The 13,935-nt window shown below is 38.0% G+C and overlaps 1 protein-coding gene across 1 annotated transcript; it reads left to right on the top strand.

Annotated features, from left to right (window-relative positions):
- Positions 1–754: 754 nt before the first annotated feature.
- Positions 755–7,927, top strand: LOC122279209 (calcium-dependent protein kinase 13). Its single transcript, XM_043089640.1, has 7 exons — positions 755–1,843; positions 3,862–4,005; positions 4,143–4,295; positions 6,058–6,173; positions 6,254–6,421; positions 7,227–7,457; positions 7,532–7,927. The coding sequence occupies exons 1-7, from the start codon at positions 1,222–1,224 to the stop codon at positions 7,679–7,681; spliced, it is 1,584 nt and encodes a 527-aa protein (XP_042945574.1). The 5' UTR covers positions 755–1,221; the 3' UTR covers positions 7,682–7,927.
- The last annotated feature ends 6,008 nt before the right edge of the window (positions 7,928–13,935 follow it).

The raw sequence follows: 13,935 nt of genomic DNA, 5'->3' as shown, positions 1-13,935 counted from the left end.
GAGAATCTGAGAAGAGTGTTGAGTTCTGCAAAACAAGGAAGGGATGATTTTATTGCAGCTAAACCATAAAAACTTAATAGCAATTTAGATAGAAGAGAGGTTATGTGGCAAAGACCAACTTACATGGTTAGCAAAGTTAATTGGGATGCAGCACTCAATGTGTAGGAGAAGAAGGTGGGATTGGAGTGATTGCTAGAAACTCAAAAGGGGATATCCTAGCATGTCATTGCTGAGTATTAAAGGTGTTGTGAAGCCTGTCATGACTGAGGCATTGGCTTTGAGAAGAGCTATGATTTTTTGCCATGAGTTGGGGTTTTCTTCATTCTACTTGAAGAGGATTCTCAAACTATAATAAAGGATTGGAATAATAGGGAGGAGATATGGACAGATTATAGGATGGTAATAGAAGACGTTAGGATAATGTTGCTAGATAAGTCACATTGGTCTGTACAGTTTATATATAGGAAGGCAAATAACACAAGTCGTATATTTGCTAAGTAGGTCTAATTGTAATGATGAAAATATATGGATAGAAGAGTCCCTTACAGATTATAAATTCTGTGCTGAGGAGAAATATTGTAATTAGAAATGAAAGATGCTTTTATACTTAAAAAAAAAAAACTCCACCCAAAGTATATAACGAAATTTATCGGGGAAGAAAACGAATAAGGTAGAAGGTGAGGGAGCAACAATATAAAACAAAAGCTATTTTATTTAATTGAGGCGCCTATCATTATGATGTCTTTCTGTCCCAGTGTCGCTTCTCTAGGCAGTTCGTTTTGAGTACTCTTTTGAACGACAAATTAACGAATAAATTTGCAAATCCAAAACGCCTAAAATCCCCCCCACAAAACGCCTCAATCCTCCTCGTCGTCTTCACACACCCTGTCCCGTTCCGACCACTCGACCCCTTTCGAATTAGCCGACAAAAGTCTCGTCCCCAGAAGGGAAAAAAAAAAAAAAAAAAAAAAAAAAAAACACTACATACGGAAATGTATTGTACGAAAACCATCTGAACCGGTAGCGTTCAGTTTACTCTGTTTTCTTTTTTCGGTTTACAGTTTCTTCCACACAAATACTTCGCTAGGATCTCCAGTAGCACTGAGACTCTCTGGCTTAGGGATAGGGTTAAGGTTAGGGTTTCGGCATTACCATGTGAAACCCTAGCTACAGGTAGTTGTGGTTTTACGATAGCCCGGGCGAGATCGAGAGGTTGGAAGTATGGGAAATTGTTGCAGATCTCCGGCGGCCGTGGCCAGGGAGGACGTGAAATCCAGTTTCTCTGGACAAGATCACGCCCGGAGAGATTCCAGTGCCGGGAAGAAGCCTCCGATCAGGGTCTTGACCGGTTTGCCCAAGGAGAACATCGAGGAGAAGTACTTAGTCGACCGCGAACTCGGCCGTGGAGAGTTTGGAGTCACGTATCTGTGTATCGACCGGGAGAGTAGGGAGCTACTTGCCTGCAAGAGCATTTCGAAGCGGAAGCTGAGGACGGTAGTGGACATTGAGGACGTGCGGCGCGAGGTGGCGATAATGAAGCACTTGCCGAAAAATTCGAGCATTGTGAGCTTCAAGGAGGCGTGCGAGGATGACAATGCGGTGCATTTGGTGATGGAGTTGTGCGAGGGGGGTGAACTGTTCGATCGGATTGTAGCGCGTGGCCACTATACAGAGCGGGCAGCTGCGGGAGTCACGAGGACCATCGTGGAGGTTGTGCAGCTATGCCACAAACACGGGGTGATTCATAGAGACTTGAAGCCTGAGAACTTTTTGTTCGCAAACAAGAAGGAAAATTCGCCCTTGAAGGCCATCGATTTTGGCCTGTCTATATTCTTCAAGCCAGGTATGAATTTTGGATTTTGCGGTTATATTTTAACAAATATTTTACTGTCGGGATTAAAGTGAAAAATCAAAACAAGATGCACTGAGACTTGAGCTTGGATTTAGAAACTTGAAATGCTAAGTTTGAATTAAGGAAAACAGCTATATATATGTATATATATATATGGTAACTTGTTGGCATGGTATATGTGATACAGTATGCTTCTATATTTGGTTAATATTGATTTCTATATGTTTTCCAGGTGGTTTTTGGTTGCGCCTGTGTTCACTCGTCGAAGAACGATGATATGGACTTCCTAATCATTGTTGTGATTCAAAAGTTTTCTTAGCTAGGATGCTAGATCGTAATTGGCAATTTTGAAATGTACTTAACACGTCCAAAAGGACTCCTCTTAGTATCCAGCCAAATAAGCATCCAGCTATTAGGCTGACTTGAAGGGTTGATTTGGGAAAAAGGGTAGTGATTTAAAAGAGTGAAACCAGAACAATTTTCGATAAAAATTGAGCAACAGTCTAATTTGGGACTGATATGACGCTTAAATCTTATGTTAACGGCCCTTAGAAGTTCAAAGTTTTGTAACATCTACTAACTGATCAAATAGCCATTTCGTAGTATCTAGTCCCCAGCAACATGCGATTCAAAAGAGAAATGTAATAAATTCGTGATTCCTCAGTTAGTAGATGTGGAAGTTTTTGCCAACTTTTATTTTCTCTCAATAAAAACCACATGAGGTCCTCAAGGGAGAGATTATGTTCCACCTTGACGAAGGCTGATTGTAAGCCTAAAACATAAGGAAGTTAGACAGTTACTTACATGAAAAGTATGACCTCAAGAATGTGATAACTTGAATTGAGACCTGGAAGTTATAATTCTCTGTATACATGTATGTCTATTGGCCTTTTTCTGTTTTTGTCAAATCATATTGATTTACAATTTCATTCTCTGCACTGCTGGAATTAATTAGCATATGATTTTATTGAATTAGTATTTTCACCTTATTTTTACTTCTGGACTAAGTTTGTTGTGCGTGTATGGACACACGTGTATGTCAGTGTTTGTGCATCTGTGGACGTTAGTGTGTGTGCACACATGCTTGTCTTGATAAGATAGTATGAATTTTTGTATACTGTTTTGTAGACTTGCATTTGATCTATCTGGATGGTTTATATCTCTAGTCCTGTCTAAAGTCTTCCAAATTGATTAGATATATTTCCAATCAAATTGTAAGGTGCATATTCTTGTGGTGACTGTCATATATGATCAAAATTTTGAGACTTGGGCTGGCCTGTATCCTTACCCAATTTTTTGCTATCCTTTAGGTAATCAGGAGTTTTATTCATGAAAGTTGTAGGCATACACCACTATCCTTTGTGGTTTTTACTATCTTCATTTGTCATGGTTATACCAAATACGCAAACCTAGAGTCCTGGGGAAATGGATTATTTGAACAATTGGATGAATTAAGAAAAGTATAACAGCTTCTATTTATTTAGTTTTTCTCTAATCCCATTCTCTTTACCTACAAATGTTGGGGGGTTTTATCATTGCTGCTTGTTTAATCTAAACAATAATATGTTTGAAAGCATTGCTTCTTTAGCCACACATGATGTTGGAGGGTTTGCAATGTAAATCATGTTTACATAGACACACTGATGAAGTAGTTCTAGTCAATATGAAAACCTTGTTTTTCAATCTATGTTGAGAAGTTCACGTGTAAAAGTTGACCATCTCTTTAGCTGGGGTATAAGTATTTGGTTGTAGACATACTACCTTTTTTGACTGATCTTAATGTTATACGTGCTTTCTCATGCCTGTTATGAGAAGCTTCTGAGATCCTTTGCAAAAGGAGGGGGGAGGGGTTGAAAAAATGCAGCCATTTTTTAAGGAAATTCGAATAGTTGACTTAACTAGTTTGGAGTCGCATTTTCAAATATTGTTTATCACGTACCTGATTATAGTATTTTGTCTGTTTTTGAATATTTGCCCCTTGCTAATGATAAAATGATATATATTACTAGGTGAGAGGTTCTCAGAAATCGTTGGAAGTCCATATTACATGGCTCCTGAGGTGCTCAAGCGGAACTATGGGCCAGAAATAGATATATGGAGTGCAGGAGTTATTCTCTATATTTTACTTTGTGGGGTTCCCCCATTCTGGGCCGGTAATTACATGCATATGAGTGATTTGTGTATGCGTGCGTGTGGATGTGTGTCTATGTGTGTGCATGCATGTGCACTACTTATGAATCAGACCGTTGGACTGTTGATATTGATATCACAGAGTGAGCTTCTAATGCAGAGTCTGAACAAGGTGTTGCACAGGCCATTCTTCGTGGGCTAATAGATTTCAAACGGGATCCATGGCCTAATATCTCAGAGACTGCTAAGGATCTAGTCAAGCAAATGTTGGAACCAGACCCTAAGCTTCGACTTACCGCAAAGCAAGTGCTAGGTATTCTACATCTCTTTTGGGCTCTTTATGTTATCACATGATGACGGTGCATTGCATGTTATAAAATTTTGGGCAGTTTAACCTTTTTTGTGGTTTTTCTTTGTTCGCACGGATATATTAGTTTTTTGTCTTTGATCATTGCACATTTTGGTAAATACGTCATACAAGCGTTTTTGGTCATTCTTATTATATATTGGTTCATTAACTTGATCCATGTCCGTCTACCGGACAACTTAAAATCTACACATTTTATAACGCTACTTTTGACAAGTTAACAAAGGAAGCAAATAACCCAGACTAGACTTCAATGGAAGAATCCCAAAGCTGCTTTTGCTAGAGTTTAATTTTAGAAGATTTTAAAATGAGAAAAAGATTCTCCATATTTATTGTAAAACTTAGTTTATGGAGGAGAAAGTAGGGGTTCTACCTGCACCCCTTGGATCCGGGGTTGTGGGGGGGAGGAGTTTGGGCCCCCAAACCCTGGCACTAGCCCCCGAGGGTGGGTGCCCCCGTCTGGACGCCAGGGGGCAGATTGGCCCTAATGACCTTCTGCCCCTGCCCAAGGGGAAAAACAGCCGGAAAAAACCAAAAGACAACAAAGAATCCACAGAATCACATTTCCATCCACAAATCCATCCACAACAAATTGGAAAACCACAAAAAAAATCCAAAACAACCAAAACAAGTTAACAACAACAAATATGAGAAAAGTGGTTCTTTTTCTTCCATGTACAGATATGAGCAAAGATTCAAGGAACCACAGCCACGAATGGCCGTGGGTCTCTTTGCAAACCCACATCCATTCGTGGCTTCAAGAAGGAGGAGAAGTAAAAGTAGAGGAGGAGGAGGAGGAGAAGAAGAAGAGTAGAGGAGACCCAGGAGAGGCACCGCCAAGTGAGAGGGAGAGAAAGGGGGGAAAGAAAGAGACAAGGGGGAGGGTTGGGAATTAAAAGCTAACCTTGAAACAACGTCCTTTACTTCATTTTATATATAAAAAAATAAAACCTAAGATAAAATGACGTCGTTTTATTAAAGAAATTTGTTTTTTTTTTAAATATATATGTATGTGTGTATATATATTTATATATACTTATCAAAAAAAATATTGTGGGCTGGGCTGGGTGCACGGGGTAAATCCTGGGGAGGCTTTGGGCCCAGCCCCCGGCTCCCAGTTGGATGCCCACACGCCCTTGTCTGCAGACAGGGCCCTCCGCCCTGGCCAGGCAGATGTCGGACAGGGTGGCGGTGCCCTGCCGGCGAGCCCTAGGAGAAAGGGTGAAACAGGTAATATTGTTGATCATATTAACATTTTCTTGTTTGTTACATGATAAGTTGACAATATATAGGTAGCTAGACGATGCATGCCTGTACGATACTTGTCGATACTTATCATTATATGGTGACAGATCTTGAAATTTTAAAGCCTATGATTTGGAAAAAGAAACTTGGTAGAAATTAGAGTGGACTCTAACCAGTGGAGGCTAGACACCTAGATTACTTGCTTTAAACTTTATGCATGTGCTTTTAATGAGGTTTTTCATGCAGGCTTTGGACTGACTTTATTTTTGCTTTATTTTTGCATGTGTTTTTACTTGTAAATTCTTTGCAAGAAAGAATTGTCATTAATCATTTCGAATATGATACATGGCTTAAAACTATTGTAACTCTATTTATGTTACTTTGTTTTGGTTTTCATTAGATTTGAACATATCTGATAAACACTGATTATGTTTTGTCTGTTGTGAATCTTTTCTGTTTACAGAGCATCCTTGGCTCCAAAATGCTAAAAAGGCCCCAAATGTTCCCCTTGGTGATGTAGTCAAGTCAAGGCTAAAGCAGTTTTCAATGATGAACAGATTTAAGAGAAAAGCCCTAAGGGTTTGTTGACTATTTCTCCATACTTTTTATGTTGGTAGTGTATTCTTGTGATGACCAATCCATATTGTATGCTTAAGCAGGTAATTGCCGATTTCTTATCCACTGAAGAAGTTGGAGACATAAAAGAAATGTTTAAGAAGATGGACACTGATAATGATGGCGTTATCTCAATTGAAGAATTGAAAGCTGGACTTAGAAATTTTAGATCCCAGCTTGCAGAGTCTGAAGCCCAGATGCTTATTGAAGCTGTGAGTTTAGTTGCCTTCTATTTTACATTCATCAATATTTCTTCATAACATCAAAGTGCTACTTCTCAAAATCCCCTTTTCTAGCTCTAGTTTCCTTGTTTAGGAATGCTCAACGTATGCTTGTTATGATCAAAAGGACCATATAATTCTTTGACCTCGAATCACATGTTAAAATGTTCAGAGATCCCCTTCTATGAATCTGATACATTCCCATCATGTTGATGTCCTGATGATGCTTTATATCTTGCCTTTCTTGTCTTTTTTTTTCGACGGAAGTTTATTCAAAATGACATGACAGCATCATAAAGTCAATGCTTTATTTCATTAATCAGATCACTCTGCCCGACTGTGAGGGTGGTTTGACTTATTGTACCTGGCACAGACTTAAGGAGGAGCCAATGTTCATGTGGACATGACATTTGATGACAAACTGGAGATATGAGACATGCTGACGTGTTTGTCCAATCCTTTCTTTTCTTGGCTGGGGCTTTGTTAAAACTTGTCATATCAAATTTTTTTCTCTTTGTATGCAAATGCCAGACATTGACAGGTTGGGACATAAGTAGTCCGTGTCTAATGTAAAAGATCAACAAAAATGGGGGAGAGGAATGAGTTGGACACCTTGAGTCTTAACAACTTGGTTTGTGTCTTTCTTTTATTTTTTTGGTGTTGTCTTGTGTCCATTACCCATGCTTCTTGCCCTTTGCCATTAAATGTTATTCATCTTCTAAAGATGCAAGTACAATCTTAGTTGCCATAGTTAATTAGTTCCTTAGATTTGAATGGATGAGCATCATGGCAACAGGTAGATACCAATGGGAAAGGAACCCTCGACTATGGAGAATTTCTTGCTGTTTCCCTCCATCTGCACAGGATGGCTAATGACGAGCATCTTCACAACGCCTTTTCCTACTTTGACAAGGATGGTGATGGGTTTATTGAGCCAGATGAGCTTCGGGATGCGTTAATGGAAGATGGAGCAGATGATTGTGCAGATTTAGCAAATGACATCTTCCAAGAAGTGGATACAGACAAGGTAAGATCAATGATTTTCCATCAACCCAACTTTGCTCTGGTAGATTATACAATCTGACGACATTTTGTATGTAGGATGGGCGAATCAGCTACGATGAATTTGTGGCTATGATGAAAACTGGAACAGATTGGAGAAAGGCTTCTCGGCATTACTCTAGAGGGAGATTTAACAGTTTAAGCATCAAGCTGATGAAGGATGGTTCTTTGAACTTGGGGAATGAGTAGTATATAATATGCAAACATTTCAGTTTATCCACACAAGAAAAAGTACCTATCTTGATGCCCACCTTACATCTGGGACTTGCTATCTTTTGTGATTATTTTTTTAGGTCCCCATAACCAAATGTGGCACCTTTTACTTGGTGACTTGGAGGGCTGGGTCAATTTGTCATTGGGAATGTTAATTGTGTAAACACACTGCCTAGAAGCCATGGTTTTTGGATTTATGATTGTCCTTCCTTTTGTTTGCCACTCACAACCTTCTGCGATTTTATTTCCGGTTAAAGTCTGTGGAATTGAACGTTCCGAACAAGTATGAATATGCATTTTCGGTCCGAATTGTTGGAGTAAATTATCCAGTGAAAAAAATCCTTAAAATGAATGCAAAACCCTCTTTTTAACTGCAATCCGCCATTTGGTTATGTTAAAAATGATTTGACTGATGACAATTTTTGGTGTCATGCTGAGAAATATGGGATTGGGTATTTGTAGCCAATTTTCCCTTTGTTTTCTCTTATTATTCTGTATGAATTTATTAGAAATATTTGTTAGGGTTATTCTCCGTGTACTACCTGTCATTTTAATGGAACAGTTATGTTGCCTAGGTTGAAGTGGGGGCAATTATGTGTGGGTGTCAGGTTTGCGCTATAGGGGAAGGGACTGCTGGCCCATTTTATATATGGTTAGTGGTTACCCGGTCCAAGCTTTCATCTTGTTAACAAACCCTGGTTCAATAAACATCCTACGAAACTTAAATGACCAATTTTAGAGATATAGATTTTTTTGTTCACAATTATTACACAACCCATCTATGTGACATCTTATATAATAATAAAATATTTTATAGATATAAATACTTATCATCTGATTATTATATGGCAATCTCATGTAAGTAGGTTGTAATAATTCTTTCATTTTTTTAAAGAAAAATCTATTCATCTTTCATTTTTTCATTATCCTCTCATACCGAATCAAAGATCAAACAAAAACTCATGAACTTAGGAAAATAATCCAAATAACCTTACTCACTTGAAGAAATAAATGAAAACCAAGAATCCACTTTTATTGATTCTTGACAAGGGTTTTCGAGGAATCTTGAACCTCATTACAAGAAAGAACTCAATTATATCAAATTGTTCAATGAATATTAGTCTGCTATTACAATTCTATTTATAGAAGGAAGAAGATGAACTAAATGACATCGTATTGGAATAAAACTTAGTTCCCCTTCGTTACCATCATTGCGCACCGTTTCACTTAAGTGGCCAACACACCGTTTTGTTCTTCATTTCCTCCCGATACAAGTTTCCAAGTTCCATACTCAAATTCCAGCCATTCAAGTCCAGTTACCTTTCTACACCTTACATTCTCCACTCCTTTAAGGACCTAGGTCACAAGGCCCTAACACTTCCCTCCCCTTTTAAAGAACCTTGTCGACATAGTGTAGATACAAGTTCCTCAATTTCCATAGAATTTCTCATAAACTATCTTCAATTGGGGCACCAACCCATTTGACTAAGACCTTAGTTGTTGCTTGGTTGCTTACTTTCTTCATCATTCTTTCAAGGATTACTCCTGGTTCAGGCTGTACCCTCCCTTGGACATCAACTAGAGGAAGGATTGGTAAAGGAGAAACATTCTGACCCAGTTTCTTTTTTAGACAAAAAACATGAAAGGCAAGATGAATCTTTGATGAGTTAGGCAAGTCCAATTTGTATGCCACTATTCCAATTCATTCAATCACTTGAAATGGACCATAGAATCTTGATGACAGCTTTAAATTGTGCCTTAAAGCCACTATCTTTTGTCTATAGGTTTGAAGTCTTAGGAAAACATAGTCCCCTATTTGAAATTCCCTTTTGATTCTCTTGGTATCAACAAAGAACTTCATTCTATGCCGAGCCTTCTGGATATTTTCCTTCAGCAAAGATAAGAGTTCATCTCTGGATCTCAATTACTAGTCTATAGCCGCATTAGAAGTTGTTCCAAGCACATAAGTTAGCAGCTTTGAAGGAGTATAGCCATAAAGTGCTTCAAAAGGAGACATTCCAATTGAAGAATGGGGTGTTGTATTTTAGCATCATTCTGCCATAAATAACCAGCTACTCCACCCTTTTGGCTTTTCACTTGTATAGCACCTCAAATACTCTTTCACATTCTTGTTTAAGCTTTCAGTTTGCCCATCAAATTGTGGGTGATAGGTTGAGCTATAATGAAGTGGGACCCCTTCCAGTTTAAATATTTCTTTCTAGAATGAACTTGTGAACAACGATCCCTATCAAACACAATAGATTTAGGCATTCCATGAAGTTTAAACTCCCCTGAGAAGAAAGTCTGAGCGACTTTAGCTGCTGTGAATGGATGAGATAAAGAAAAGAAGTGAGCAAATTTAGTTAGTCTATCAATCACAGAAAGAATGATAGAAAAACCATTGGAATGAGGAAGGCCTTTAACAAAATCCATTGCTATATCCAACCAAGGAGAATGAGGAATTGATAATGGTTGCAAAATTCCTGCTGGCTTCACTATTTGATGCTTGCTAGTCTGACAGATTACACATTCTCTTACCAAGGTTTGAATATCAACTCTCCTCCCATGCCAATAAAACTCCCTCCTAGCCTTCTGGAGAGTTTTCTTGTAGCCAACATGCCCAGCTTGAGGATTGTTAAGAAGATAGTCAAGGATCTTCATCTTGAAAGAAGAATTAGGAACCAGAACAAGTCTTCCTTTCTTCAACAACAACCCTTGTTATAAGTTGTATTTATTAGGCTTTGGCAGACCAGAACTGAATTTTTTCACAATCTCATCTAACTTAGGAGATAGTTTATAACTATCTTTTAATTCCTGAATCCATAAAGGAGTAGGAAAAGTGATCAAAGCCAGCACAACACAGTCCTCCTCATTCTTTCTGGATAACCCATTAGCAACTACATTTTCTTTACCTTTTTTGTATCCAATGGTAAAGTTATATCCAAGCAACTTGGATAACCACTTTTGTTGGAATTCAGCACCAACTCTTTGCTCAAGGAGATGTTTTAAGACCTGTTGATTTGTTTTAATCTTGAAAGATTGCCCTAACACATAAGGTCTCCACTTAGACACTGCATAAACAATAGATAAAAACTCCAATTCATATGTAGAGAGCAGCAGTGTCTTTCCTTTTAAACCCTTACTATAAAAAGCAATAGGTTGTCCTTCTTGCATAAGGACTGCTCCAAGACCAATACTTGAGGCATCACATTCTATAGTGAAGATCTTTGTGAAATCAAGTAGCCTCAAAATAGGAGGCTCAGTCACTACCTCCTTTAATTTTTGGAATGCTTGAGTTGTAGAATCTGACCACTAAAATGCATTTTTCTTAAGCAAGTTTGTTAAGGGGGTTGCTATTGTTCCATAGTTCCTTATGAACTTCTTCCTATAACACCCAGTAAGACCAAGGAAGCCTCTCAATGCTTTTAAGAAACTATGTATGGGCCAATCAACCATTGCTGCCAACTTAGAAGGATATGCTCTCACCCCCATTGCAGAAATTAAATGGCCTAAGTAATCAATTTCTTGTAAGTCAAACTTATGCTTAGAACTATTTGCAAACAAAGTATGCTGCCTCAAAACATCCAACACCACCCTCAAGTGCTCCAAATGGTCAGCCAAGGAAGAACTGTACACCAAAATATCATCAAAAAATACCAAGACAAAATTTTTGGAAAAATGTTTAAATGTCATTCATTAAACCTTAGAAAGTTGCAGGTGCATTAGTAAGTCCAAAAGGTATTACTAAGAACTCATAGTGGCCCTCATGAGTTCGAAAAGCTGTTTTTTCAATGTCCCCCTCCTTGATTCTAATATGGTGGAAACCAGATCTAAGATCCAGCTTTGAAAACAAATTTGCTCCAAATAATTCATCTAGTAGCTCATCAATAATAGGTATGGAATATTTGTCCTGATAGCTACTTGATTAAGTGCACGATAATTGAGGCACATTCTCCATGATCCATTTGCCATTTTTACCAAAAGAACAAATGAAGAGAAGAGACATTGACTAGGCCTCACTACACTAGATTTGACTAAATCTTTAACAATGTTTTCTATTTCAATTTTATGGTAATGGGGATGTCTATAAGGCCTAACTGAAATAGGTGTAGTATTATGCTTCAGGAGAATTTGATGATCAAAACCTCTCTTAGGTGGTAAACCAGTTGGCTCAGCAAACACATTTGAAAACTCATCAACTGCTGCAACAACCTCTTCTAGGCAAGTGCTCATTGCTTGATTAGGTTCTTGTGCCAACAATTGCAAAAGCCAACCTTGTTGATTAACTAGAGAAGATTTGAAATAGCCTAGCCCTTAACACATCTTCAACTGAGCATCCAACACCACAGTTAGCTTCATTTTAGATTGCCCCACAGAAAAAAGGCATTGACATAGTTGAGAAGTCCCAAATAATGGGTCCCAAGGTTTTAAGCCACTGAATTCCAAGAACCATATCACATCCTCCTAATTCAAGGACATGAAATGGAATGAGAAACTTAGAACTTTGAATTTTAAGGACCTCCTCACATTTACCATGACTTAAAAGAGAATTACTATCAACAACTTGAACTTGTAGCTTGGTACTTGCATCAACTTTCAAGTTAGCTGCCTTAATAACAAAAGGGTCAAGAAAATTATGGGTAGATCCAGAGTCCACTAATATCTCAACAGAAGCATCACCGATCTTTCCCAACAACTTCATAGAGTTGCTGTTCATGCACCTATACAATGCATATATCGAAATTTCCATCCCTCTCTCATTGTTTTCACTACTTTCTTGTAATACCTTTTCTTGGTCTCTAGATTCTGGAAGCACATAATCCTTTTGTTCATCCCAATGTATCAAATACACTCTAGGCTTTTTACAGACATGAGCTGGATTCCATTTTTCCTCACAATGGTAACACATCTTTTTTTTATCCTCATCCATTTGTGTAGAAAACACCCTCCTAACTAGTCCAACAAACTTCTGACCAGGATCACTAGGTGTCTCAGACTATGCCTTATTAAAACTATTGCTCATGATTCTAGTGGATTTTCTTGAGGCCAACACATATTCTTCTTAGATCTTGGCTAATCCAAATGCAACATTAAGATTAATGGGATCAAGCATTCTGACTGGAAGCCTAATCTCATCCTTTAGTCCACTTAAAAATATACTCAACTTGTGCCTTTCAGAAAGACGCTTAAGTCTATTTTATAAAAACTCAAACTGATCCTTATAACTGGTCACTGAAGTGGTTTGATTGAGGTGATTTAAAACCTCCATAGGATCATTATAGGCAGTGGGACCAAAACAAACTTGTACTGCCTTAATGAAGGTATCCCAACATTTAAAGATTCCCCCATCCAATACATCTTGATACTAAATTAAAACTTGACCTTCCTTGTGATAAGCTGCTATCATTAACCTTTCTTTCAAATGTGTTTGATGGAAGTCAAAGAATTTTTGTTTTAGAAACCCACACTGATGGATCAGTACCATCAAAGTGAGGAAAATCTAACTTCATTTCTCAAGGTAAGACTAATCTTTCCAATCTTTCCTCTTCATAATCCCTCACACTACTGTTTTGTATATCAAGATTAGGAACAGCTGATCTAGTCTCGACAAAAGACTTAAACATTTCTAAAATTCGATCTAAAATGTTAGCCAGATTATGAATTGCACTATTGTGATCATCCAATTGCCTTTGAACTGTTTCCTGTTGCTTGCCATTAATTTGACACTTGATAGCCCCCCTTGTGCCTTCAGCCATTAGAGTAACTGCCAAGAGAGGATCGCCTCTCTAATACCAACTTGTAAGTTACCAAACCAAAGATCAAACAAAAACTCATGAACTCAGGAAAATAACCCAGTAAACCTTACTCACTCAAAGAGAGAAATGGAAACCAAGAATCCACTTTTATAGATTCTTGACAAGGGTTTTCGAGGAACTCTGAACCTCATTACAAGAAAGAACTCAATTATACCAAATTATTCAATGAATATTAGTTTGCTATTACATTTCTATTTATAGAAGGAAGAAGATGAACTAAATGACATCATATTGGAATAAGACTTAATTCGCCAAAGTTGTAAATTCCATTACCATCGCTACGCATCGTTTCAGTTAAGTGGCCAACGCACCGTTTTGTTCTTCTTTTGCTCCTGATACAAGCTTCCAAGTTCAGTTACCATTCTGTACCTTACATCTTATCATTTCATGATGCGGCATTAAATGATAGGTTCA

Source organism: Carya illinoinensis, chromosome 10 (assembly GCF_018687715.1).
Source record: "Carya illinoinensis cultivar Pawnee chromosome 10, C.illinoinensisPawnee_v1, whole genome shotgun sequence".
In the NCBI taxonomy this organism is placed as follows: Eukaryota; Viridiplantae; Streptophyta; class Magnoliopsida; order Fagales; family Juglandaceae; genus Carya; species Carya illinoinensis.
The sequence above is the reverse complement of the archived record's forward strand: the minus strand, read 5'-3'. Positions and strand labels throughout refer to the sequence as shown.

Coding starts and splice junctions, on each gene's coding strand:
- LOC122279209 (XM_043089640.1), top strand. CDS start 1,222: ATGGGAAATTGTTGCAGATCTCCGGCGGCCGTGGCCAGGGAGGACGTG. Junction 1,844..3,861: donor GTCTATATTCTTCAAGCCAG/GTATGAATTTTG, acceptor ATATATTACTAG/GTGAGAGGTTCTCAGAAATC. Junction 6,174..6,253: donor TTAAGAGAAAAGCCCTAAGG/GTTTGTTGACTA, acceptor ATGCTTAAGCAG/GTAATTGCCGATTTCTTATC.